We start from the raw sequence: 23,798 nt of genomic DNA, 5'->3' as shown, positions 1-23,798 counted from the left end.
TGTTGGAAAAGATTGAAGGAGGGAGGAGAGGTGGATGACAGAGGATGAGATGGTTGGATGGCATCGTGGACTCAATGGACATGAGTTTGAGTAAGCTCTAAGAGTTGGTGATGGACAGGGAGGCCTGGCATGCTGCAGTCCATGGGTCGCAAAGAGTCGGACATGACCGAGCAACTAAACTGAACTGAACTGAAGGTTTCCCTGGTGGCTCAAACGGTAAAGAATCTGCCTCCAATGCAGGAGACCCAGGTTCAATCCGTGGGTCAGGAAGATCTCCTGGAGAAGGGCATGGCAACCCACTCCAGTATTTTTGCCTGGAAAACCCCACAGACAGAAGAGTCTGGTGGGCTATAGTCCATGAAGTCGCGAAGAGTTGGACAAAACTGTGCAACTAACACTTTTACTTTTCAAGGCTTCACTTAGCGTTAAATTCCAAAACAATTTCTAACAGTTTAAGAGTAGCACTGAAGAATACTTTTCAGAATCTCTTTAACTTGCTATTATTTTATAAAAACAAACAAAAAACTTTGGAAAAGTTTATATAATGAACTCATTTAGGCAAAAAGACACATGCACTAAAAATATCCTGTAGGAACATGTGGTTTTCTCTAAGAACTGGAAAGCCTGATGCAAAAAGATTGGAACTTTTTTTTTTTTTACTATATATGCTTTTGCACTGTTTAAATTTTATTTTTTTTAAATATGTGTATTTTACAATAAAATATATTACAAGAAAATGTCTAATTGTAAGTATTTTTGAAAGTCAAGAAAAATTTAAAAATTAATCTCCTGAGAATATATTGATGATTGATAATATTCCTTAATACTGTACTTCCTATTTATTCTCCTTACTAAAATATGGAAGTAGACAGTGAAACAGACAGAAAATGAGATATACATTAGTGTGTTCCAAGGAGGAAAATAATATTCATACTTAAGAAAGAAAAAATTCCGAAAGCTAAAACTGCAAAGATCTATCTGCTGATTATCTTTATTATCAGTGAATATGCTCAAATTCAGGAGTTTGAGGTTTTTCAAAAAAAAGAGAACTATTACAAATTTAGGAGAACCAGGTAATGACAAACTCAAAAACAAACAAATAAAACCTAGTTGCTCGTAAGGAATCCTTTTTTATAACCTTAAAAATTATCTCACTAGAGACATACATATAGTATACTATAGGATGTTATTACAGGTGGATGACCATAATATTATAAACTGTCATTTTTAACTCTCGGTTATTTTTTTATCTGTTGATAAACTTAACTACAAAACATCTTTAAAAATATGGTTCTTGAATGATGGTATATACAGCAGGTTAGTAACAACCAACATTGTAAAAAATGTTTGTCAAAGAGCTTTCAAATGAACACAATTTCAGTATCACTTTTAATACATTTAAGTTATATCCATTCTAGGACTCGAAACAGCATTCTTTGATGGTGGCTCACTATAAGATACTGTATTAGAAATATGTAGATTAAGCAACTGTTTCTTATGATATGCATCATTTTCCTGGTTGGCGTGTTCATCCAGAGATTTCCTTATACAGTTCTTTAGTTCATCAATTCCTTCTCCAGTAATTGCAGAGATGGGGATGATTTGTTGGAATTCCACAGTCCTCTCTGGAATCATGCTTTTTTCAAATAAATGCAAAAATTCTGAAACAACACAAATATAATCTGATTTTCATTGTCTTTGAAAATAAGTCAACTATGCTAGAGGTTTCATTTGTGAAACAAAAACTTACCAGTTTTTCTTTTTTCCTTCTCTAATAAGCTCTTAGGACCTTTGGTTTTTACTAATGACAGTGGTAAGATTCTTGGCACATGAGTGGTGCTCAGTAAATATTTGTTACATGAATATATTTTAAACTGAATGAAGTATAAGTTCCCAAGTAATGGTAAACAGTGGTAAAAAATCTGCCTGCCAATGCAGAAGAGGCAGGAGACGCAAATTCACTGAGTTAGGAAGATTCCCTGAAGTAGGAAATGGCAACCTACTCTAGTATTCTTGCCTGGAAAAATTCTATGGACAGAGGAGTCTGGCGGATTATGGTCCATGGGATTACAAAGAACTGGACACGACTGAGCACACAACCCTCCAATCAAAAGATAAATCACACAAGATGATTTACTTACAGAAGCAATAAATTTTGTTTTGGGGCAGTTCAATAACGTAAGGCAACACAGACTCTCTGAGAGCTTTTCTATAAAAATAAAATCATTTGTGACTTGGGATATTCTAGTTTGCTTCAGCACACAGGTGGCCTTTAACTGTCCAAATTTAGAGACTTCTCATCACTGGTACTAGGAGCCATACTAAAATTGAGAACAATTCAAGGAGAGATCATTTTAGATGAATCCAATATTTCACCCCATTGGGGCTGACAACTGTTAGGTAACTTTTGCTTCTTCTCTGCTACCAAGGCAACAGAAGGGAGGATGGCATACTGATGGGATGGATCAACACTGATATCACCTGGAAAGGCTGGCTAAAAGAAATTGACCAAATCAATACAAAGCTTGGTTTCTGGGATTCATTTAGCCCCAAGGAAAAGAGAGGCTAATTTGGAAATTATCACTGAGTTGACTACATAGTTTTTTATTATAGGCCAAAATAGCCACAAACTCCTGAGTTACCCCCCACCCCGCCGGTACCTCTTCTGAAAATTCCCTTTTCTGCAAGATCAACCAGCAAACAGATCTAATGACCTCATAAAACAAATGACATAAAGGAATAAACACTTTATTATTTTTAAATATTTTGAGGAATATTTATAGCCCTAAAGTAACTTATTAACTCAAGGGCAGGCCCAATATATACATAAGGATTTTTAGGAGAAGAGAGAGGATCTTCTGGTGCTGTCTGATAGTCCTGGTACATTATAATTTATTTTCCTCAATTTTTATCTCAAGGATAAAAACAGGTTAAGTCTATTTAAAAAACATGTTAACCACTTACCTTCCATCCTACTTTTCTCATTTGTGCAAAAGGTCCTCTACTAGACTCAAAAAATGAAAGCATCATCTCTATACGGTAGAGTGTGCTCTGCAAAGGTCAATATTCAAAACTATGGAGAATCCCTTTAAATTCCTTTATACAAAGTGGTCCATTTAGGGACCAATTTCACACAAATCCTTTAGAAGTAACAGCATCTATTATTCTGTGCCACACATACAAACAACTCAAGTTCCTTTTAGAAGATTAATACTCTCCAAGATCTATAGACTTGGCACTGCAAAGATACATATCTCTTTAGAACTACTAGCCCTGTTTTTAAATTCATGATGTACTAGGGGAATGAAGTTTTAGAACTTGTGAAATAAGTTAAAAGTGAAAAGACTTCATAGGTATATGCTGACCTTTTCCTCTTCTGAACCAAATCCCATTAACTCTTTAAGAGCCCAGTTTAAGTTTTCTTGATGATGCCTGAACTTTTCAGCTCAAATTAATCTTTCTTACCTTCTATGTCTTATAACATATTGTCCATATGACATTTAAGTTTCATATGGTATGTGTTCTTTCTTCAAACACACTTTTTTTTTAAAAGAGGAACAGGTTTGTTTTTTTCCCCACTGATTATAGTACACCGAAGTCTCTGCAAATAGTAGGTATTCATTAGTTCAGTTCAGTTCAGTTGCTCAGTCGTTGTCTGACTCTTTGCGACCCTGTGAACCGCAGCACGCCAGGCCTCCCTGTCCATCCTCAACTTCCAGACTTTTCCCAAACTCATAATCCATTGAGTCGGTGATACCATCCAAACATCTCATCCTCTGTCGTCCCCTTCTCCTCTTGCCCTCAATCTTTCCCAGCATCAGGGTCTTTTCAAATGAGTTAGCTCTTCACATCAGGTGGACAAAGTATTGGAGTTTCAGCTTCAGCATCAGTCCTTCCAATGAACACCCAGGACTGATCTCCTTTAGGATGGACTGGTTGGATCTCCTTGCAGTCCAAGGGATTCTCAAGAGTCTTCTCCAACACCACAGTTCAAAAGCATCAATTCTTTGGTGCTCAGCTCTCTTTACAGTCCAACTCTCACATCCATACATGACTACTGGAAAAACCATAGCCTTGACTAGATGGACCTTTGCTGGCAAAGTAATGTCTCTGTTTTTTAATATGCTGCCTAGGTGGGTCATAACTTTCCCTTCAAGGAGTAAGCGTCCTTTAATTTCGTGGCTGCAATCAGCATCTGCAGTGATTTTGGAGCTCCCCAAAATAAAGTCTGCCACTGTTTCCCCATCTATTTCCCATGAAGTGATGGGACAGGATGCCATGATCTTAATTTTCTGAATGTTGAGCTTTAAGCCAACTTTTTCACTCCCTTCTTTCACTTTCATGAAGAGGCTCTTTAGTTCTTCTTCACTTTCTGCCATAAGGGTGGTGTCATCCACATATCTGAGGTTATTGATATTTCTCCCAGCAATCTTGATTCCAGCTTGTGTTTCCTCCAGCCCAGCATTTCTCATGATGTCCTCTGCATATAAGTTAAATAAGCAGGGTGACAATATACAGACTTGACATACTCCTTTTCCTATTTGGAACCAGTCTGTTGTTCCATGTCCAGTTCTAACTGTTGCTTCCTGACCTGGGTATAGATTTCTCAAGAGGCAGGTCAGGTGGTCTGGTATTCCCATCTCTTTCACAATTTTCCAGAGTTTATTGTGATCCACATAGTCAAAGGCTTTGGCACAGTCAATAAAGCAGAAACAGATATCCATTAAACTGGCACTAAATGAATGAACAGGTTTACCTTTAGGATTCTGGAGTTGGTTCATCAGTACATGGAATTTATCCTGTGCATCTGGCAAGTCCATTTTATTTACTGCTAGGAGTGCAGGTTTTGTCTGAAGTTCCTCTTTGTACAACTCTAACTCCTTTAAATCAAAAGAGAGAAACCAAATAACTGTATTAAAATATCTATATAAATGACCTATTTGGTAATGTCTTTTTTTTTCATTTATTTTCATTAGTTGGAGGCTAATTACTTTACAATATTGTAGTGGTTTCTGCCATACATTGACATGAATCAGCCTTGGATTTACCTGTGCTCCCCATCCCGATCCCCGCTCCCGGGTAATGTCTTTCTATACTTTATAGGCCTGGGTATTCTAGGGCCCATTCACACCTCTGAAATCAGTAAGTGATTTTGTGCCTAGAGACAAATACAGATACTGGATTTCTGTTAAGCACATAGATAAAATCCAGAACTAAATAATGACAATTAATCCTATGCCTGTATTATTCTTGGAAAAAGTAAGTATGCTTAGAAGTAAATCTTTGTGACCATGGATTAGGTAGTGAGTGGCTTCTTATATCTGACACTAAAAGTAGGAATAAAAGAAAGAATAGACAAAGGGGACTCCATCAATTTTAAATTCCATGCTTCAAAAGGCAACCTAGATGCCCATCAGCAGATGAATGGATAAGGAAGCTGTGGTACATATACACTATGGAATATTACTCAGCCGTTAAAAAGAATTCATTTGAATCAGTTCTAATGAGATGGATGAAACTGGAGCCCATTATACAGAGTGAAGTAAGTCAGAAAGATAAAGAACATTACAGTATACTAACACATATATACGGAATTTAGATAGATGGTGGCGATAACCCTATATGCAAAACAGAAAAAGAGACACAGAAATACAGAACAGACTTTTGAACTCTGGGGGAGAACATGAGGGTGGGATGTTTTGAAAGAACAGCATGTATATTATCTATGGTGAAACGGACCACCAGCCCAGGTGGGATACATGAGTCAAGTGCTCGGGCCTGGTGCACTGGGAGGACCCTGAGGAGTCGGGTGGGGAGGGAGGTGGGAGGGGGGATCGGGATGGGGAATACATGTAACTATATGGCTGATTCATGTCAATGTATGACAAAACCCAAAAAAAAAAAAAAAAAAAAAAGGCAACTGAAAGAAAGTTAAAAGACAACTGAAAGAATAGGAGAAAATATTTGCAAATCATGTAACCAATAAGGGACTTGTATCTAAATTATAAAAAACTCTTACAACTCAACAGTTAAAAGATAGCTCAATTTAAAAATGGGCAACCAATCTGAATAGACATTTCTCCAAAAACATACAAATGGCTAATAAGCACATAAAAAGATGCTCAACACCATTAGCCACGAGAGAAATGCAAATCATAACCACAATGAAATACTACTTCATTCCTACTAGGAAACTTAAAGTAAAAAAGGTAATAATGAATGTTGACATTAATGTGGAAAAGTTGGAACCTTCATACATTGCTAGTAAGATTATAAAGTAATTCAGTGCTGCAGTCACTTTGGAGAATAGTTTGGCAGTTCCTCAAAATGTTAGATTTACCTTATTATCCAGTAATTTCACCCCTAGATATACATATATACCCAAGAGAAAGGAAAACATACCCACACAAAAACCTGTACACAAACGTTCACAGCATTATCAATAATAGGCAAAAACATAGCTAGGAAATAGGATATAAAAGTCATTAAGGTAAAAGATATCATGTTACATTAGAGAGAAATCATATGGCTGGATAGAGAATGTACAGGGTGTTGCTTGGGGGAAGCGGGAGAGGGTGCAGCAACAATAGAGACACAGTGCTTGGGAGGAACCCAACTTTGCCTCATTTACCATGTTCAGGTTAGACTCCAACCTAACCCATTGCTATGGGGGGCCATCAGAGCAGGGAACAAACATCTGCTTGGTTCTTTAACAAAGATCACTCTAGCTGCCTACAAAAAGAAATGAGACTGGAGCAGGGAGACCAGATAGTAAGGGGCTGATGATTACAACAGTGCGGGTAAAGACAAATAGCTGCATTTCAGACAAATTTAGGGCATAAAACTGACAGGGCCTGACACAGGAGGTGACAAAGTCAGAATCACTACTACCCAGGTTTCTGGCTGACATATTCAATAATGTTCTGAGGGAGGCGGGAAAATTTTTTTTTAAAGTTCAGTTCTGTGTGCATGCTCTGCCACTTGTCATGTCCGAATCTTTGAGACTCCACAGACAGTTGCCCACCAGGTTCCTCTGCCTAGGGGATTCTCCAGACAAGAATACTAGAGTGTGTAACCATGGCCTCCTCCAGGGGATCTTCCTGACCCAGGGATCGAACCTCGGTCTCCTGCCTTGCAGGCAAATTCTTTACCACTGAGCGACCAGGGAAGCCCAAGTTCAGTTCCACACATATTAAATTTGAGAAGTTAATGGGACATCCAATCACAGATATATAATAGGCAGCTAATCTAAAGTACAGCCAAACTATCTGGGTATCAGAGTGCCTAAAAAGTCGACTGGGAAATAGTCTAAGAAATAGGAATTAAGTTAAGCAAGAGTCAGTCTAAGAATTTATATAATAGGGATTTGGAATCAAGGAAGGTTTTATTGATTACAACAGTTTGAGAAGTGGATGAATATCAAGGAACTGGAGACAGCAAGTTTAGATTATTCTTTAACTGCCACCAAAGTTTGAAAAAGTAGAGCTAGAAGGTATATTTATTCTAATTATCATATGTTATTTCATACAGTCCTATGTCCCTACATACTAGACCAGATAGAAAAACCTACTTTTGAAAGCAGTATTATGGTTTCAAAAGCAGTTCTGTAATGAGTATGGGAAGAAAGCTGAAATCCAGAAATATCAACCTGAAAAAAGAAAAGGAAAAAAGATTGCCTTTAATGAAAGAACGACAGCTATACAACTCTGTTTTGAATAGTTTCACTCTTTCAAGCTATAAATAATTTCTCAATCTATACTCTTTTGATAATTTAGTAATTTGAAATAAGAGAAATTGATATTTTAAGATCACTGTAATAATTCTTATAATATCACAATGATTAATGAGAAACTAGTACAGATAAAACAATTTATACTAATAAAGATAATCTCATGAAATAGGAAAGTAATGCTGTGTAATTTAGTAGTACATAGAAAATCCTAAGGAACTAAACCTGACAAATATGGCCAAACTTTCATCTGATACAGTAAATGTTGCCATTTCCATTTCCATCCCTATATTATAAATAAATCTGACTCCTATCCAAACAGATTTAGTGGATTAATATATGCTACTACTTTATCTTTAAATGTTACTATAAAAATGCCTAGGAAAACTAAATTCACTGATTCTCACATTCTTTTAAGCATTACATTGATAGGCGTATGACTTACAACAAAAAGCAGTTGCTTAGTTCTTTCTATATGCTTGAGGAATTTGTGGCCCATTCCTTTGTTCATATGTGCTCCTTCTATCAAACCAGGAAGATCAGCTACAGATATCTAATACAAAATGAAATGGTTTAATAATAAAAAATGAAAACTAATTACATCCAACAATTTTCATATTTCAATTATAAAGTTTCTTTTTTTTTTTTTTTTAAAAAAGAAGCTCCAGAAGTTTGTAAAGAAAACAAAGGTATTTCTGACTTTACATTTATGGTTAGATAAGGAGGGTTTTCTTCTTAACTCATGTCTTTATTTCTTGTTAATTTAGAATTAGAAGTCTCTACGGAAGAGGAAAAGGATACTGGAGATATAAAAGACGGATCCCTACTGAAAGCAAAAAGAAAGCATAAGAAAAAACATAAAGAGAGGCATAAGATGGGAGAAGAGGTTATTCCATTACGAGTGCTATTGAAGTAAGTCACGGGTGCAAATTACATTGTTGGCAACTGACACACTCCAATTTATAAAGTTTCTAATTTGTGATTACCACTGAATTACTGTATCTCTAATAAAGCCAAGATACTTTGATAACAAAATAAGTGTATTAAGAATCAAAATCCTTTGCTATCAGAAATTAGAGTCCCATTTTTACTTTAACAATCTAAGAATTCTAGGGCTTAGCTTAACATTTATTAATATAAATTCTCTTTAGAATTCCATAAATTATACTGTTCAATATGAACTTTTCAAAGAATTTCAAAGTTTTAAATTCTTAAAAGTAAACAAGGATATTAATTTAGCAGACATTGACTTAGGATGTAAGTACCGTAAAGTGTTTTCCTCTATATGTAAATGGTTGTTTGGTACCACTGGTCCTTTACTGTTCATATTCTACCAGGATATAACCATTCTTAAAAAGTAAAGGAAACAGTGTCCCTATACTCTATTTAGGACTATTAACCATTATTAGAGTCATTAACCATTATTCAACACTTGTGGTTTTCAAACTTCACCACACATCATAATCATCTAAGGAATTGCTATAAACTGCAGATCCTCAAGCCCTATCCCCAGGGATTTGGTTTCAAATCACTGGGGCCCAAACGTGATTTATCATTGTTGTTCTTAGGCTAGTCAGATGATTCTGATGTACAGTAAGGGATGAAAAACACTGCTCTACACACACTGCTTGTGTGGTTAAAATTTTCAGTTTTAAAGAAAGTTGTAGTTATGTGACAGAGCAAAGTACATATAGAGGTCTCATGTTCTGAAGTTTTCTTCAGAGGTTTTTTTATTGATTTCCCTTAAATTACCAATAATGTTTTCTAAATTCCTATTATCCTGCACTTATAATTTTACTTAATATTTAATCTTCTATGTAATTGTTAAAGCTTAAAAAATTTTTTTACTGTTATACTACTATTATTAGTGAATATACATCTTTGATATCTTTTGAATTATGTCACTGGATTATATGAAACTACACTGATACATCATCATTTCAAGTCCATATTTTACATTAGGGTTCATCACCTAGGTTTTATACATTCTATGGGTTTTGATAAATTTATAACATGTATCTATAATTACAATATCATACAGAATAGTTTCACTGCCCTTAAAAATCCTCTGTATGCTGCCTATTCAACCTTTCTACCTATTCAACTTTTCTTTCCTCCTAATCCTTGGTAACCACTGATCTTCTCTATTTCCACAGTTTTGCCTTTTTTCCAGAACATCATATAGTTGAAATCATACAGGATGTAGCTTTTACAGACTGGCTTCTTTCACTTAGTAATAAGCACTGGAGGTTCCTCTGTGTCCTTTCATGGCTTGATTATTTATTTTTTAGTGCTGAATGACATTCAATTTTCAATATGTACACAGCTTATTTATCCATTCATCTACTGAAAGACATCTTGGTTGCCTCCAAGTTTTGGCAATTATGAACAAAGCAGCTGTAAACATCTGTGTGTGGGCTTCTGAGTAGACCTATGTTTTCAATTATCTGGGTAAACACTAAGGAATGCAACTGCTGATCATACATTACATATTTTTAAATTTTTATTATTTTCCATTTTTTGTTTTTATTCTAATTACTCAAAAAAAAAACTAGAGTTCTTCCTTATCAAGGAAAAATAAATTTTAATAGCTTGCTAAGACCAAAATCCCATTCAATTAAAAAAAATTTTTTTAAACTGTAAAGTGGGATAAAATTACATCGATGAACTTTAGAATATGTTTTTAGGAAATGAAAATCAATAATCAAGTATGGCAATAAAATATGGAATTGCAGTGAGAACAAACAGATCAAGGAGACTAAGATACAATCAATGTTATAATTACAAACTGTATCCAAACTTTGGAAGAATTATTCTTATACAATATTTTACTCTGATAGTGCTCAGCAGAATTGATTTGATCATGATTTCAATTACCAAAACCAAAATTCTGCTACTTTTTCCAACACCACAGAAACTGTCGAATATTATAGTCTAAGCAATAAGGCAAGTACTTTCATTTCTAACCAAGAGTCTTATTTTAAAAACCGCCACCTACGGGACTTCTCTGGTGGTCCAGTGATTAAGACACTGCACTCCCAATGCAGGGGGCCCAGGTTCAATCCTTGGTCAGGGAAACAAATTCCCATATTCTGCAACTAAGGATGCCAGAGCAGCCAAATAATTAAATAAATATTTTTAAAAGAATAAAAGTTAAAAAAAAAATACCCACCTGTTTGAAATCACTATACATAATTTTTCCAAGTTCAGGCTTTATTGTTGTAACTAAAAGAAAAAAAGTAAATTAAAGCTAGAATAAAGCATTGTACTCTCAAAACTATCCTAGTGTTAGGTATAAAATAAATAATATTTCCCTTCTGTGAACAACCTAATTCAGATTATGTTCTTATTCGTTGAAATTAAAGGTATAATTATTTTGGAAAAGGACAAATACAGATTTTTATAATCTACAAAAGCATAGGCCTAATCTAATTAGTGGGCCTCAAAGTCCCTCTCAAACCTGAAGAGCATGGCAAAGGGTTGAGGGCAGGGGACAGAATTTAGGTTTCTGTCATTTGGGTTACATCTGAAATCTATTGGTCCTTTCTCATTCCGTTATCCTCAAACTTCATCAATCCAACAGCAGCCTCCTTCTAAAACTTTTTGCTTTTCTTCTTTCCTTCTCAAAGATCCCCTATTTTATAACAATAAATACTGGCCAAGAGATTTATAGCAGTTAGTACAAAATTAACTCTACTTTATCAGAGTCTAACCCTAGAATTGTTTGATTTTATTTTCCATGATTTTATTTTCAATAGTTTCCCTGATAGGTCAGCTGGTAAAGAATCTGCCTGAAATGCCGGAGACCCTGGTTTGATTCCTGGGTTGGGAAGATCCATTGGAGAAGGGATAGGCTACCCACTCCAGTATTCTTGTGCTTCCCTTGTGGCTCAGCTGTAATGAATCTTCCTGTGAAGTGGGAGCACTGGGTTAGGAAGATCCCCTGGAGAAGGGAAAGGATATACACTCCAGTATTCTGGCCTGGAAAATTCCATGAACTGTATACTCCATCAGGTTGCAAAGAGTCGGACACGACTGAGCGACTTTCACTTTCACTTTCCGTGTTAATGTCATTCTGTGCCATTTTGTTTAATGAAGGTAGAGATCCTCTTATATTCATTCACTTGCTTGCTAAGTCACTTCAGTCGTGTCCAACTCTTTGCGATGCTATGGACTATAGTCCACCCGGCTCCTGTCTGTGGGACTCTCCAGGCAAGAATACTGGAGTGGGTTGCCATGCCTGCCTCCAAGAGATCTTCCTGACACAGGGATCGAACCCACTTCTCCTGAGGCCTGTGCATTGCAGGCAGATTCTTTACAACTGAGTCACCCAGGAAGCCCATTCATTCACTACTTTTAGTCTAAGCTTCCATTATACCTTCTCTGCTACTGCAATAGCTAGTTCTACTAAGTTTTTTCCAGATCCACTTATGTCCCACATTAATCCATTTTGTACATTATATGCAAAGAGATATTTTTGAAAAGCAAATTAATCATTTTTATCCTTTGTTAAAAAGCTATAACCTCTTCTAAAGCTATAAAGATCAAATACAGCCTATATGGCCTATATCATAGATCTCCACCTACATCTCTAGCCTCAGCTTGATACCTTCATCCCCTTACAACATGTTCTTTAGACAAACAAATCTATGCCCTGCCACCATGAAGCCTGTGTGTACACACTATCTCCTTTGACTAAAAAGACTCTGACCTCCATTTTCTGTCACCAGTTAACTCATGTTTACTGTTCATATCTCAGCCCGACCATCACACTTCCCCAAAGAAATCTAAAGCAGTCAGCTACACTCTTTCAAAAAACTATATTATACCCTCTTATATTCATTAGTAACAGTATTCACTTCTGTTTACCTATCTTTATAACTCCAGAACATATTGTAGTTCCTGGAAATAAATACTTGCTTAATGAATAAAAGAACTGATCTCTGCCTTCCTAGCATTTATCAGTGTTTGATAAAGGGTAGGTACTCATAAAATAATAACTAAACCAAACAAATGATTATGCAACAGAGAAATAAATGCGACAAAGTATCTAAGAAGTACTAGGAACTTTGCTGAGAGCTATAGAGGTTTCAAAGATTAATGGGAAATCCATATATTCTGTCTGCCAAGAATTTTCAAACTAGGGCTACCCCAGTTATATTTTATTCATACTCAAAAAAAAAATTAGTCTTTAAAATATACCTCCACACCCTAAAAAAATTGTACTTACATGCATAATCTGCAATTGCAGGTTTTGCATGAGAAATCTTACTTAGCAAAGAGGATTTTCCAGCATTTGGGAACCTGAAACAAGAAAATAAATTCATATTAATATATCTTAACAAATAACAGCATTTTTAATACTTATCTCTGAATTCCTAACATTTCAAAAAACAGACTTCTTGAATATTGCTAGAATTAAAAGAATATAAATTTATAATCTTGAAAAACTTGAGGAACAAAATATAAAAAAGGTAAAGATAAATTTATGGTGAACACTGAAGATGTTTCTCTATTGACAATAAAGTAACGTTAAAAAAAAAAATCTGTAGAAAAACAAAAGAAACCTCTAGAAAAACAAAAAGAAATTAATAAAAATACCTGCAACTCAGTATCTCTAGCCAACACTGACAAAATATCTCTTATATTGTTCTGTGAATTTTTTTTAAAAAAACCATTTCATATGGACATTTAGCAAAGTAATGAACCTGATTTAGCTATCCTCTAGCTTCAACAAATATTAATACATTCTTAATAACTTTTTAAAAGTTGGTTTATTTAAATAAAAACCTAAATAAGGTCTGGGTATTACAACTGGTTGACATATCTTTTAAATTTCTCTTAGTACAGGCTCCCTTTCAAACTTGTCTCCCCTTTGCAATTTTATTTTTAAAGAAACTGGGTCATTTGTCCTGTAGTTTCTTTTCCAGTCTGTTTTTTTCTGCTGACATACATGATGCCCTTTAACATATTCCTATAAATTGGTAGATATCTGATTAGATTCAGCTTTGATTCCTTTTTTCACTAAAAGGCTACTTATAGTTGGTTGGCCTCCTTTTTAAACTGAATTATATAAGGTGAATGCATTTCAAGGGTATACTGTAATTTACTTACCTAATTTCATATTATTAGGCATTTAGGTGGCCTCAAATTTTTTACTGTTATAAATGACATTACAAAAAATGTGCATACAGCTAGAAAGAAATACAGCAACATTAAGTCACCTTAACATTAAGTGGTGCAATTAACAGATATCTCTTTTTTTCTTTCTGCAAATGAGCACTGATTTCTTGTCAAACTTTTTTTAAAAAAGAATTTAAACACTGATGTGAATATCCTTGAACCTTTACATATACTTTTATTCCTTGAGGTAAATTTCTAGAAAAAGAAATATTACATTAAAATATCTGGCTGTTTTAAAGGTTTTTATTTTATTGCTAAATATCCCTCAAGAAAAGCCCCCAATGGATGAAAGAAAGTACTAAGAATGGGGGCCACTTAAAAGGTAATTTCCTAAAATCATTCAGATATTTTCATTAAATTAATTCAACCAATGGGAATGTAAATTGTACAGTCACTACGAAAAACAGTATGGAGGTTCCTTAAAAAATTAAAAATAGAACTACCATATGATCCAGCAATTTCACTTCTGGATATTTATCAAAAAAATCCCAAAACACTAACTTGAAAAGATATACACACCCCTATGTTCACTGCAGCACTATACAATAACCAAGATGTGAATACAATCCAAGGTGTCCATTAACAGATGAAAGCATATAGAAAATGTGTGTAGGGGAAGGAGGGTGTAAGACGGGTAAAGGGTGTGAAAAAGTAAAGAATCCAATTGTAGGGAATTCCCTGGTCATCCCTTGGTTAGAACTCTGTGCTTTTCAATGCCAAGGGCCCAGGTTCAGTCCCAGGTTGGGGAACTATGATCCTGCAAGCTGTGTGGCGCAGCCAAAAAAAAAATCCAGTTGTAAAATAAGTAAGTCATGGAGATATAATGTACAGCGTGGTGATTATAATTAATAATCGGTAGTATTTAAAAGTTGCTAAGAGAGTAAATTTTTAAAATTCTCATCACAAGAAAAAAATTTTTTTAACTACACGTGGTGACAGATGCTAACTAGACTTACGGTGGTGATCAACATATACAAATACCAAACCATTACACTGTATACCTGAAACTAACGTTATGTGTCAAGTGTACCTCAATTTAGAAAATCATCCAACAAACACTGAGCATTGCCTTCGGTTAGGCAATATACTAGGCATGAGAAATACAGGAACCAACAGGAAAAATGTTATCCCTGTCTTCACAGCTTTCATTCAAATCATGATCTTTTCTCAAAACTGCCAAATTTTCATTTGGAATAATAGTGTAATATTCTACAAATATTAACTTGGAATTCTATAAAAAACTTTAAGCTGTTAATGAAGTTCTTTAAACAATCTTATTAAAATATTTCTATAATAAATTTAGGATAAAATTACACAAGATTGCCTGACTCATTTCCCCTGGAAAAACAGTATTTTCTTATATCCTATTATACCTAGGCTCTCGTAACTTTTTGTAAAGCAAATTGCAATCAGTTTTGCCATGACTGTCACTAGCTGGACTTGCTTAATTCTAATATCCCCATATTTTCATAACAATATTAAGCAGAGAAAAAGGCAACTATTTCCAAAGAGATCAAAATATAGGAAGAAAAAGGAAGCTAATGATTGAAGAACCAATAATAGATTTTTCTTGAAAGTTACCTAATGAAGATTTTACAGGCTGAGGTCCAACCCATGCAAAGATCAGATTTAACCACAGCAGTACAAGTATACTAGTTACATGATAACTTGCTTTCCAGGCTCAGTTCATTCCTGAAGCTGGCTTAAAGGTTAAGGGGTATCTGCTTATGCTGGTATTCACATTAGGTAACTTTTTAAGAATAATTACCTAATTAAAAGCACTAGCATACATGTTAAACATTGTGCTCTAGAATCATGATGCTTGATATTAACTAATGTGAAGTCCACTTCTGAAAAGCTTAGTTATTTCACTGTACGTGGTCTCTAATAAGTTGACAATATATGATGATGATAATGATAGCAGCTACCATTCACTCATTGAGCATTCATAAATCGAAGACATCTGTTATGCTGCAAATGCAATCTTACTCAGCAATAACATTTTTAAGCCAGGACTATTGCCATCCTCTATTAAAGAGAAAACAAAGGCTTAGAGATATTGTATTCAAGACCATCCAGCCGGCCTTCAGAATATTTGAGATTCTAACACAAACAGTCTCACTTGAGTCTCCCATCACCATCCCACTTTTATTCACTACTCAACCTTGGTATGTTCTTCTTAGGCTATAAGGGTATCTCTATGGAATTGGAAACATATTTTTCCAGAAAATGAGAAAGTGAATGGCTGGATTCTCAGTCTTATCCACAAAATTCTATTCAGTCCATAAAGTTCCTAAAAATATACACTGGGTTGGCCAAAAGTTCTTTTACAACATAACATCTTATGGAAAAACCCAAACAAACTTTTTGCCCAACCCAACAGTATTACAGAACTAATGACTCATTACCCTCATAACTATGTTTTATTGAAAAAATTAAATGTGAATAGCAAGCTTTAATGCCAAGATCTCATCTTTCTCTGTTACAACTTCAGCAGGTATGAGGCCTCTGTGAACCCTAAGCCCCTGCTGGTAAGATTTAGACAGGCACGGAAAGAGGTGAGGAGTTCAGAGTGAAGAGTGTGATAAAGCAGCAGCGAGATGTGAGAAGAGGAAGATGAAACGAGGTGAGAAACTACGGGAAGGCAAGGAATGGAAGTGGCAGTTGGAGCAGAGCAGCAGTTTCTGCTCCCTTCTCCTTAGGCCTTCCATCTGACTGTTGTGGACTGCTGCAGTGGCGCTTGGGAGCGGAAGACAGAGGGAGAGGAGACATGCAAAGCTGAGCATTTCCCATCTACCTTCTCCCTTGCTATCTCTCTCCCTCCAGCTGGTGCCAGCACTGCAAACCCTACAGCTAAATAGCACTGTTTGATGAAGGTGGAGGCTGAAAAACACTGTAAGATCTGCAGTCCTGAGAATGGACAGTTCCTAAACAGAGTGAAGGACAGGGGAATGGTCATTACAAGATCCAACGTGGTACTCAACAGTGTGTAAAGCTAATGGCTGAGATCAACTTGTACCAGTCTTTAGCCATCTGACTGATGATACTTCAATACCTCTATTAAAACTTGTAAGAATATCTTAGTCATTTTCCCCCTACTCTTTATTTCTACATACTTTTTAAAATGTGGTTTGTTTGGGTTTTTAATTTCATTCCGAATATCTGGTAACATTCTTTTACCCTCTTATACTACTGCATTTGACTGATTTTTCTGCAAAAAGATAGGACACTGAAAGATGAACTCCCCAGGTCAGTAGGTGCCCAATATGCTCCTGGAGATTAGTGCTAGTGCTAAGTCGCTCAGTCGTATCTGACTCTTTGTGACCCCTTGGACTGCAGCCAGCCAGGCCCCTCTGTCCATGGGATTCTCCAGGCAAGAGTACTGGAGTGGGTTGCCATTTCCTTCTCCAGGTGATCTTCCCAACTCAGGGATCGAACCCGTGTCTCTTTTGTCTCCTGCATTGGCAGGCAGGTTCTTTATCACTAGCGCCACCTGGGAAGCCCTGGTGGCTCAGATGGTAAAGCGTCTGCCTGCAATGCAGGAGACCCAGGTTCAATCCTTGGGTCAGGAAGATCCCCTGGAGAAGAAAATGGCAACCCACTTCAGTCCTCTTGCTTGGAGAATCCCATGGACTGAGGAGCCTGGCAGACTACAAGTCCATGGGGTCGCAGAATCGAACACGACTGAGCGACTTCACTGGAGATCAGTGAAGAAATAACTCCACAAAGAATGAAGAGATGGAGCCAAAGCAAAAACAACACCCAGTTGTGGATGTGACTGGTAATGGAGGCAAGGTCCGATGTTGTAAAGAGAAATATTGCATAGAAACCTGGAATGTTAGGTCCATGAATCACGGTTAATTGGAAGTGGTCAAACAGGAGATGGCAAGAGTGAACGTCGACATTTTAGGAACCAGCAAACTAAAATAGACTGGAATGGGTGAATTTAACTGAGATGACCATTATATCTACTACTGTGGGCAAGAATCCCTTAGAAGAAATGGAGTAGCCATCATAGTAAACAAAAGGGTCCGGAATGCAGTACCTGGATGCAATCTCAAAAACGACAGAATGATCTCTGTTTGTTTCCAAGGCAAACCACTCAATATCACAGTAATCTAAGTCTACACCCCGACCAGTAATGCTGAAGAAGCTGAAGTTGATCAGTTCTTTGAAGACCTATAAGACCTTCAAGAACCAACACCCAAAAAAGATCTCCTTTTCATTATAGTGGACTGGAATGCAAATTTAGGAAGCCAAGAAAACACCTGGAGTAACAGGCAAATTTGGCCTTGGAGTACAGAATGAAGCAGGGCAAAGGTTGATAAAGTTTTGCCAAGAGAACACAGTGGTCCTAGCAAACACCATCTTCCAACAACACAAGTGAAGACTCTACACATGGACACCACCAGATGGTCAACACTGAAATCAGATTGATTATATTCTTTGCAGCCAAAGGTGGAGAAGCTCTATACAGTCAGCAAAAACAAAACCGGGAGCTGACTGTGGCTCAGATCATGAACTCCTTATTGCCAAATTCAGACTTAAATTGAAGAAAGTAAGGGAAACCATTCAGATATGACGTAAATCAGATCCCTTACGATTATACAGTAGAAGTGAGAAACAGATTTAAGGGACTAGATCTGATACAGTGCTTGATGAACTATGGATAGGGATTCGTGACACTGTACATGAGACAGTGATCAAGACCATCCCCAAGAAAAAGAAATGCAAAAAAGCAAAATGGTTGTCTGAGGAGGCCTTACAGATGGCTGTGAAAAGAAGAGAAGCAAAAAACAAAGGAGAAAAGGAAAGATATACCCATTTGAATGCAGAGTTCCAAAGAATAGCAAGGAGAGATAAGAAAGCCTTCCTCAGTGATCAGTGTAAAGAAATAGAGGAAAACAACAGAATGGAAAGGACTAGAGATCTCGTCAAGAAGATTAGAGATACCAGGGGAGCATTTCATGCAAAGATGCCCACAATAAAGGACAGAAATGGTATGGACCTAACAGAAGCAGAAGATATTAAAAAGAGGTGGCAAGAATACACAGAATAACTGTACAAAAAAGATCTTCATGACCCAGATAATCATGATTGTGTGATCACTCACCTAGAGCCAGACATCCTGGAATGTGAAGTCAAATGGGCCTTAGGAAGCATCACCACAAACAAAGCTAGTGGAGGTGATGGAATTCCTGTTGAGCTATTTCAAATCCTGACAGATGACGCTGTGAAAGTGCTGCACTCAATATGCCAGCAAATTGGGAAAACACAGCAGTGGCCACAGGACTGGAAAAGGTCAGTTTTCATTCCAATCCCAAAGAAATGCAATGCCAAAGAATGCTCAAACTACCACACAATTGCACTCATCTCATACGTTAGCAAATTAATGCTCAAAATTCTCCAAGCCAGGCTTCAGCAATACTTCAGTGAACTGTGAACTTCCAGATATTCAAGCTGGTTTTAGAAAAGGCAGAGGAAGCAGAGATCAAATTGCCAATATCCGCTAGATCATCGAAAAAGCAAGAGAGTTCCAGAAAAACATCTATTTCTGCTTTACTGACTATGCTAAAGCCTTTGACTGTGTGGATCACAATAAACTCTGGAAAATTCTGAAAGAGATGGGAATACCAGACCACCTGACCTGCCTCTTGAGAAATCTGTATACACGTCAGGAAGCAACAGTTAGAACTGGACATGAAACAACAGACTGGTTCCAAATAGGAAAAGGAGAATGTCAAGGCTGTATATTGTTACCCTGTTTATTTAACTTACATGCAGAATACATCATGAGAAATGCTGGGCTGGATGAAACACAAGCTGGAATCAAGATTGCCGGGAGAAATATCAATAATCTCAGATATGCAGATGACATCACCCTTATGGCAGAAAGTGAAGAACTAAAGAGCTTCTTGATGAAAGTGAAAGAGGAGAGTGAAAAACTTGGCTTAAAGCTCAACATTCAGAAAACTAAGATCATGGCATCTGGTCCCATCACTTCATGACAAATAGGTGGGGAAACAGTGAAAACTGTCAGACTTTATTTTCGGGGGCTCCAAAATCACTGCAGATGGTGACTATAGCCATGAAATTAAAAGACGCTCACTTCTTGGAAGAAAAGTTATGACTTGGAAGAAAAGTTATGACCAACCTAGACAGCAAGGCTAGTCAAAGCTATGGCTTTTCCAGTGGTCATGTATGGATGTGAGAGTTGGACTATTACAAGAGCTGAGTGCTGAAGAACTGATGCTTTTAAACTGTAGTGTTGGGAGAAGACTTTTGAGAATCCCTTGGACAGCAAGGAGATTCAACCAGTCCATCCTAAAGGAAATCAGTCCTGAATATTGATTGGAAGGACTGATGTTGAAACTGAAACTCCAATACTTTGTCCACCTGATGTGAAGAACTGACTCATGTGAAAAGACCCCGATGCTGGGAAAGATTGAGGGCAGGAGGAGAAGGGGACGACAGAGGATGAGGTGGTCGGATGGCATCACCGACTCAATGGATATGAGTTTGAGTAAACTCTGGGAGTTGGTGATGGACAAGGAGGACTGGCGTGTGCAGTCCATGGGTTTGCAAAGAGATAGACACAACTGAGTGACTCAACTGAACTGAACTTGACAAATGAATAGTAACTATGATACTTTCTATGTTGGCAATATGAAAACTACTACATTTAGCAGCCTACTCTTAAAGTACACAAACATACAAATTCCACAAATAAGAAATAATGCAGCCCCCACATTACCATTTATATTTATTTCCTATTCATAAAGTATCTCTCAGAAAGTATAAAAATAAAAATATGAATGATACTTACCCCACCAGGCCTATATCAGCTATAAGTTTTAGATCAAGGTGAATTACTCGCTTCTGGCCTTTCAATGGTAAGAAATTTGTAAGTAATTTACCACCAAGACCTCCTTCAGCTACCAAAATTCTGTCTTTCTCTTTATTGAGTTCTCCTTAAAGAGAGAGATGAAGATATTTAAAGCAAAGGTTAATAAGTGGAGCTAATCACTAATGGCACTCTTCTTTCAGAAACAGAAGCCAGGAAAGTCTAATTTACAAATTTAAAGCACTTAATAACAGAATCAAGTTTCTATTATTGGAAAAACACCTTTGCTAGTGGATGGAAAAAGGCTAGTTATTTTTTTCAAAACCAAGTAAATATTCTTGTCCTTAAAATTATTTTAAATCTAGTGGCTAATTCTGAACAACTTTTATATAATGATTTAAAAAGCTGTTCTACAAACTAGCAACTAAAATACTTAACGTTTAAAAAAAAAAAATCCTGAAACTCGAGAGGTGCTATTCCTTGCAGCTCTCAATATTTGAAAATGTGCACATTTCTCACAATTTTATGGGCTTCCCAGGTGGTACAATGATATAGAATCAGCTTGCCAGTGCAGGAGATATAAGAGGCTTGGGTTAGATCCCTGGGTGGGGAAGATCCCCTGGAGAAGGAAATGGCAACCCACTCCAGTACTCGTGCCTGGGAAATACCACGGACAGAGGAGCCTGGCGGGCTACAGTCTATGGGGTCGCAAAAAGCTGGACACAACAAAGCAGAGAACAGCATCATCACGCACAACAGAAGAAGCTACAGTCCACTTACCTATAACTTTACCATTTTCATCAGTCACTGAAACACCCACAGGTACAGGAATTTCACAGTCTTTTCCTTTGGAGCCTTTCAGTGCACTAACTCTACAAAAGTTAAATTAACACAAAGAAAACCTGCCAGATTAAATGGTTGATGCTTCAAGCAAACTTAATGGTATACAAAGAAGATTAGCAACTAGTTCTTCTAATGCAGATGTTAAATGGTCAAATCATGAAGAAAAAATATTTATTTGCATTTTAGGCTATTATATCTCAATAAAAATATTAAGTGATGATTTAAGTTACCAAGCTAACTACCAAAAGTCATTTTAACTGATAATAAACTAAAATAATGTATATTTGAAAGAAAGAGATCATTGCAACAACACAAGTAAATGTGAAAAATTCATTGATGAATAACAAGGTATTTTTAAAAAATCCCCTCAAATGAGAGTACTTTAATTACAGGAGGCTCATACGGCTATTCTTAAATTGCTCAAGAGAGGACAAGGTGGTACAAACTTCTAACTAGTAATTCCACTTCTGGGAATTTATCTTAAAAAAAAAAAAATAAGTGAACAACCATGTAAACTATTATATGCACAAAGACATGTACTGCATTGTGATAGTAACAGGAAAAAAAATCAATAATTAAATAGATGAATGACAAAGTACTTTATGTTATTTCTAATACTATCGGACTATTCAGGCATTCTTAACAATTTTCTGGGATGGGAAAAAAAGTTAAAAGAAAAGGTTACTAAATTTTGTGTTCCTGTTTTTATATCCCCAAATATTATATATAGAGTTAATTTGCATAAAGACATAGAAAGTCTTAGAAAAGTCATGAAAAGGTTGATAATGGTTATTTCTGGTTAGAAGAACTGTAAGTACTTGACCTTTTAAAAAATCTATTTATTCCTAATTTCCCTGATTAGGTCAGAACTGCCATACCCATATTCATGAGCAGGCTCTCAATCATAACACTTGTCACAGTGATAATTTTCTATTGTCCATTTATTTGATAAATGTTTGCTCTCATACTAGACTACTGTTAGGTTCCAAGGCAGCAGGGAACACAACAGTTTAGATCATCATTTTATCCTAGACATCTAGTATAGTTACTGGCACAAAGTAGACACTCAAGTAACATTAGCTGATTGAACTGGATTGACAAAAATGAATGAATTTGAAATATATTAAAGAAAGATTTAAATAGAACATCTCTCTTGCTGGGATTATGATGCGATTTTTAAATGTAAAGACAAGACTCACTTTTCATTCCTATTTGTTACTGTTAGTGAATATTCTATTAAGATACTTTATTAAAAACATTTCCCACTTAAATTTCAAAATAATTTTATAAGCAGCTTTTAAAATAACTGAAATGGTATTTGATCATTTTCCTAGTTAAGCAAGCATACACCATTTACTGAGATTAGATTTCATGACGAACAAAAGCAGTCTTTCATAGACATTATTAGATATCTGCAATTAAAATCTTATTCAGCTACCAACACTTTGGAAGTGGTGCTTGAACCAAGACTTGGAAGGGGAGGAAGATTTGTCAGATAATGAAGGCAGGAAAGTGAAAGAAAAAATACACACACACACACACACAATTAGAAGGGAACTAGGCATTTGGTGAAATAAGTTATTTTGAGCATAAGCATAGTAGAAGTAGGGTGGAAGACACAGTAGGCCAGATCACAAAGAGCCTGATATGCTATGTTAATGAGTCTGAATATTATTTTAGAGTGATGGGGAACACGGAAGGATTTTAAATAGGCAAGTCACATTAATAAATTTGATGGTATAGAAAAAGCACTGGAGAGACAATTGGATAAAGAATGGATTGGAGGTGATGACTGAGACTGAAGACAGGAGACAACCTGGAGAATACCACAGGATTTTAGAAATGGTAAAGCTCTGAATCTTTCTAGTCTCATCTTCCACTACATTCTGTGTTTTCTGCATACCCAGCCACACTGGCCTTCTTTTAGTGTCTTCTGTTGGTATTTGTCTTCTATCTCTAGGTCTTTCACATTTTTCATGTTGTTAGCTTTCCTGTAATGCTTTTTCCTCCGCTTCATCCAGTTGGCTCTTATTAATCTTTTAGATTTAAGCCTTTACATTCTAAGAATTGTAACACATGAGCACGGTATATGTTCTTTTTAAATCTTTCTTAACATCTAATGTTATACACCATCTTTAGCTCACTACTGATCTAAACAGAATAAGTTTGGAATTATAGCAACCTTACTTTTCAAAAGAA

General features: G+C 36.2%; 1 protein-coding gene and 1 non-coding gene across 2 annotated transcripts in view; one reads left to right on the top strand and one right to left on the bottom strand.

The window, feature by feature from the left end:
* Positions 1 to 965: 965 nt before the first annotated feature.
* Positions 966 to 23,798, bottom strand: part of GTPBP10 (GTP binding protein 10) — a 27,905-nt gene continuing 5,072 nt past the window's right edge. Inside the window, exons 3-10 of the mRNA XM_065939866.1 lie at positions 21,537 to 21,628; positions 20,739 to 20,883; positions 12,960 to 13,033; positions 10,902 to 10,954; positions 8,175 to 8,282; positions 7,571 to 7,648; positions 4,757 to 4,880; positions 966 to 1,661 (exon numbers count right to left, since the gene is read on the bottom strand). Of these exons, the coding sequence (XP_065795938.1) occupies positions 1,399 to 1,661; positions 4,757 to 4,880; positions 7,571 to 7,648; positions 8,175 to 8,282; positions 10,902 to 10,954; positions 12,960 to 13,033; positions 20,739 to 20,883; positions 21,537 to 21,628 (937 nt within the window). The 3' untranslated portion in view covers positions 966 to 1,398. The remainder of the gene's footprint in view (positions 1,662 to 4,756; positions 4,881 to 7,570; positions 7,649 to 8,174; positions 8,283 to 10,901; positions 10,955 to 12,959; positions 13,034 to 20,738; positions 20,884 to 21,536; positions 21,629 to 23,798) is intronic.
* On the top strand, positions 10,734 to 10,806 carry TRNAG-CCC (transfer RNA glycine (anticodon CCC)). The gene has a single exon. It is a non-coding gene; the product is annotated as a tRNA-Gly (tRNA).

The sequence above is a fragment of the Muntiacus reevesi genome, chromosome 6, assembly GCF_963930625.1.
Source record: "Muntiacus reevesi chromosome 6, mMunRee1.1, whole genome shotgun sequence".
NCBI classification, from domain to species: Eukaryota; Metazoa; Chordata; class Mammalia; order Artiodactyla; family Cervidae; genus Muntiacus; species Muntiacus reevesi.
This window is presented reverse-complemented; position numbering and strand designations above follow the sequence as displayed.